At 47.8% G+C, this 4,765-nt stretch overlaps 1 protein-coding gene across 1 annotated transcript in view; it reads left to right on the top strand.

Annotated features, from left to right (window-relative positions):
* Window positions 1-4,765, top strand: part of Ccdc180 (coiled-coil domain containing 180) — a 57,116-nt gene that overhangs the window by 20,215 nt on the left and 32,136 nt on the right. Inside the window, exons 16-19 of the mRNA XM_021200321.1 lie at window positions 973-1,088; window positions 2,351-2,477; window positions 3,834-3,873; window positions 3,996-4,492. Coding sequence (XP_021055980.1) covers window positions 973-1,088; window positions 2,351-2,477; window positions 3,834-3,873; window positions 3,996-4,492 — 780 coding nt within the window. The remainder of the gene's footprint in view (window positions 1-972; window positions 1,089-2,350; window positions 2,478-3,833; window positions 3,874-3,995; window positions 4,493-4,765) is intronic.

A 4,765-nucleotide genomic window follows, 5' to 3' on the forward strand; every position in this document is an offset into this window, starting at 1 on the left:
GAGACAGGGTTTCTCTGTGTAGCCCTGGCTGTCCTGGAACTCACTCTGTCGACCAGGCTGGCCTCGAACTCAGAAATCTGCCCGCCTCTGCCTCTGAAGTGCTGGGATTAAAGGCGTGCACCACCACTGCCCCGCTCATGGTAAACCTTTTTATGAGAAGTTTCTCAGGAGGACCTGGCCAGACCCCAATTCCCAACATAACAAGCAAGGTTGCTTCATCATGAGGAAGTGCCAACATTGATGGGTGGCTTCACAGCTCCCAAACTTGTGTCCCTCTACAGGGGACAAGCTAACAGCGATGCCTACTGAATCCTGAGCTCCCAAAGTATCTAACTTTGAGTCCGTATGCCTTTTGAAGTCTGGTTTTGGAATGTGATCTGATAAAGCGGTACAGGTAGAATTTCAGGGGACAGTTCCAAGCTGTCACCTAAGGAATCTTGTAAGACATCAGTCACCTTCTCTAGGGATGGGGAATGTACCTCAAGTTCACAGTGCAGCCTCTCAAGTATCATTCATGTAGCGAGCTGTGTGTCCAGGATCATTCAAAGCTATGTAATAGGGACATCGGAACACATGTCAGCCAATCACCTGCCCGTGCTGCCAGCCCCAGCCCTGCCTGCCTTCATACATGGGCATTCCAGGTGTGACTTGGAGCATGACCGAAGTGCAGATACCTCAGAAAAGTGTAGTTCAGGCCTGGCTATAGGGACAAAGCACATGGGAAATGTCTTTGAAGTGCCTCATATGAGCTGGGTCCTTGAGGAGGTGGATAGGGGATAAAGAACATTCCAGAAAAACAGAAGAACCCGAAAGCGTGTGCTGGGGAGAGTGAGTATAGTCCTTAGATTCAGTGACCCTCACATACTTTTTGCCTAACCCCAGCTCCATAGGCAGTGGGGTCTGCAGGTCACTACCATTCTGTCAACTCTGGACACTCATCTGTACCCCTCTTGTTTTGGGAATGGCTGCCAGAACCAGGAGACCCTCCTTGATAAGCTTCTTGACCAACTGAGACAGCAAAGCCAAGAGGAGTCACTGAAGGCCCACATGGAAAAGGCCAGAACCTTTCTGAAGAACATGAAGTCCAGGTAGGCTGGCCAGACCTCAGAAGACAGCGGGGATGGTCGGGAGTCCCTGGTCAAGGTCCCCAGCTAGCCCAGAAGGGGTGTGATCGCAAACTCAGGTAAAAGCCTCAGCCACTACACCAGAGAACATTCACAATTCTTTGCTCCTCACCAGGAGCCCACAGAATTCCCCAGGGAGAACTGCAGCAAGTTTGTAGTGGGAAATGTCAAGGCAACTGAAATGCAAGGCCAACAACTTGGGCTTCTCTTTTTTAAAAAAGTGTAAGCATGCATACTCTTTGTATAGAAGTCAGCTTCTGCCAACAGGGATGTCCCTGTCATTCTTACCCAGCTGTCCCTTTGTATGAGTATACACATTTATGTATACAGATGCATACCAATATAGTGTTTTTAAAGCAAAGGATGGGTTATATCATGCAAACTATTCTGTAGCTATAGATCTATTTCAGTTTTTAAGTGACCATGTAGAATTTCTTACTATAATTACACACACACACACACACACACACACACACACACACACACGATACTTTATCATAGGCTAGCCATCTCGTGACAAGCTTTTTTGTCACGAGATGTCACCAAGAACTGGCTCCAGGTTCTCCATACACAATTACAAACAGTTCTCTGTGAACTGCCTTACATTTGCATGCCTCTATACAGCTGATTCTCTAAAGACCATTCACAGATTTAGACCCACCTTCTATCTGATTGCTTCACATAGATCCTGGGAGTTTATATCTGAGCAATTAAGTAAACTTTGAGCCTTGTTTACTTTGCCCAAGAAACAGATAAAACTTCTGAGACTGAAGATGTCTGAGGGTTTGATGGAATAATTTAGATCAGGTTCAAGGACAGAGGCAAGACCGCTGACAAGAAAAGTAATCCTGCAGAGTAGGAAACCCCTGTCAGGATGTGGAGACTGAGTAAAGACCTCCATAGTTGAAAAAGATGAGGGGCTAAGTAGATGGCTCGACAGAGAACATGCGTGCTTGGTAAGTGTGAAGGCCTGAGTGCAAATCCTAAGAAATCACCTGACAAACAAGAAGCTCGTGTGCTTGACAGAGCCCCTGAACACAGCGTACATTCCTCAGTATGATCAGGAGAATAGAGCAGTGGCCCACGGTCTGCTTCTATGAAAAAGACTAGCCACCCAGCAGCTCTCCACAATGCCAGCTGCCAGACAGAGGCAGGGGCATGCTCCAGGAGACTCTCCTACACTCAGCAGAGCTCCCTTCACACAGTAGTCTCCCCCCTCCCCCCAGGTACGAATGTTTTCACCTCCTGCTGACCAGAGAAGTGATGGAGTATCCGGGGTCAGTGCTGAGAGAACTCAACTGCTATAGCTCCACCCTCAGCCGACACTTCTTCATTCGTGAAATCTTTGAGCAGGTATGAGGGACAGGTAGTGTGCTGGTACCTCTGCACCTCTGGCCACTTGCCAAGTGGCAAGTAGGAGAGGGGAGATGGCTTCCTATCTGATCGGCTGGACATCCGGAAGCCATCCTTAAGTCTGCAAAGGAGGATTCCACGTCAGGATGCCAAGGATGAAGAGACTGAGCAAAGGCCTTCTCTTCAAAGTTTAAAAAGAAGATTAGGGACTAGGTAGATGGCTCCGCAGATAATGTGCTTGCTTTGCAAGTGTGAAGACCTGAGTTCAAATCCCAAGAACCCACATAATGTCAGGCATAGTAACTGTCTTCATTAGGGCTTTATTGCTGTGAACAGACACCATGACCAAGGCAAGATTATAAAGGACAACATTTAACTGGGGCTGGCTTACAGGTTCAGAGGTTCAGTCCATTATCAAGGTGGGAGCATGGCAGCATCCAGGCAGGCATGGTGCAGGAGGAGCTGAGAGTTCTACAGCTTCATCTGCAGGCTGCTTGTAGAAGACTGACTTCCAGGCAGCTAGGATGAGAATATTAAAGCTCACGTCCATAGTGACACACCTATTCCAACAAGGTTACACATACTCCAGCAGGGCCACACCCTCTAATAGTGCCACTCCCTGGGCTGAGCATAGACAAACTGTCACAGTAATAGACACCTGAAGTCCCTGTGTTTCTGTGGGGAGATTGAGAGTGAGAGACAGGAGGGTCCCCAGAGGCTCAGAACGCACCCAGGGTGATAGATACTGTAGTGAACAGTAACAACAACGTGCCTCAAGGTGGACAGCAAGGTTTGACACCCACAGCCGTTCTTTGAAATACACACATGTGCACCCCCACACAGAGATCCCCAAACATACATACGATCAGTAGGTTCCAACCTTAAGATGAAAGGTCTAAAGTCTATAATGCTTCGAGTTTCATTCATAATGTCTGTTATCGCCATGTGATTCTGCTAAAATTAAGCCCAGCCCCACTTGCCCTTTCCTCAGATGTTCCTCGCCCACTCTAATCACTCAGGATCATGTCAATCATGCTCATTCTATCCTCTGTCCCCAGACGTCGGTGTAGCAGGTTCTCAGCATTCTGCTCACCCTTCTCTCTAGTTCACTTCTGAGACTGTGTCAGAAGGAGCCCAGATTCCATCACCCAGTGCTTACCAAGCAGGTGTGGTAGCCTGCAGGGAACTAAGTGGGGAAAAATGTTTACACGGACTCAGGACACACTGATTGCCCCAGTGAATGAAGTTGGTCATGGCCTGCATCAGAGCCTTTTAACCTAAAGAGACACGAAGCTTTAGAAGTAGCACTCCGGAGAAAGTCCTGTGGTGACTTGTAATTTTCTTTTTTCCTTGTAGAACTTGGCTGGGGAAGTGATTTTTAAATTCAGGCAACCAGGTAACACTCAGGACCTGAGTCTGGGCCTTCCTACCACCTGCCCTGTACATCTGTAGGTGGGGGCCCCAATCCGGGCAACAATGGTCACTGTGGCCTTACACTTTAATATTGGTCACCAACAGAAGCCCACGAGACACTCTTCATGCAGAAAATAAGGAAAATGAGGAAAAAACAAAGGAAGAGCAGAGGTGAAGAAAGCATAGGGCAAGACCTGGGTTCCGAGAAGCCCACAGAAAGCACGAAAGAAGAGGGAAGTGGGGAATCCGAACCCAGCACTGCTGGAGGGGCACTGAACAAGTCTCCGCAGAGCGACAGGATGGATGAGCCCAAAGAGGGGTCTTCCCAAGAAGCTGAAGACACGCTGGGCATGAGAGAGACCTCCTCAGAGGCATCTCAGGACCTAGAAAATCTCAAGGCTCAAGAAGAGAAGGAAGAGATAGAAGAAGAGGAGGAGGAGGAGGAGGAAGAGGAGGAAGAGGAGGAAATAAAAGAGGAGAGAGTAGAGGAGGAAGAGAGGGAAGAAGAAGAGGAGGAGGAAATAAAAGAGGATGAGGAGGAAGATGAAGATGAGAATGAAGACATGCTGGAGTACTATCAAGAGACCTATTTTATGCGTCAGGTAAGCCAGTCACTGGCTCATTGTTGGGTATGAAGAAAGTTTACAGTTTGTCTTATATATACTCTTCAGATAAGCTAGGGTTCCCAGTGGCTCAGTCTCTACAGGGGTCCAGATAAAGTCCCACAAGAGTATTTATTCCTTCCTATTTTTGTCAACAAAACTTCAATTGTTCCCTCATAGCAAAGATTTTTAAAATTTGCCATCCTTTCTTCATGCCTTGTAGTCTACTCTGGAGTCATCCTTCCCAAGGCTTTCTTCATATCCCCCCCCCCC

This window comes from Mus pahari, chromosome 6 (assembly GCF_900095145.1).
Source record: "Mus pahari chromosome 6, PAHARI_EIJ_v1.1, whole genome shotgun sequence".
Lineage (NCBI taxonomy): Eukaryota > Metazoa > Chordata > Mammalia > Rodentia > Muridae > Mus > Mus pahari.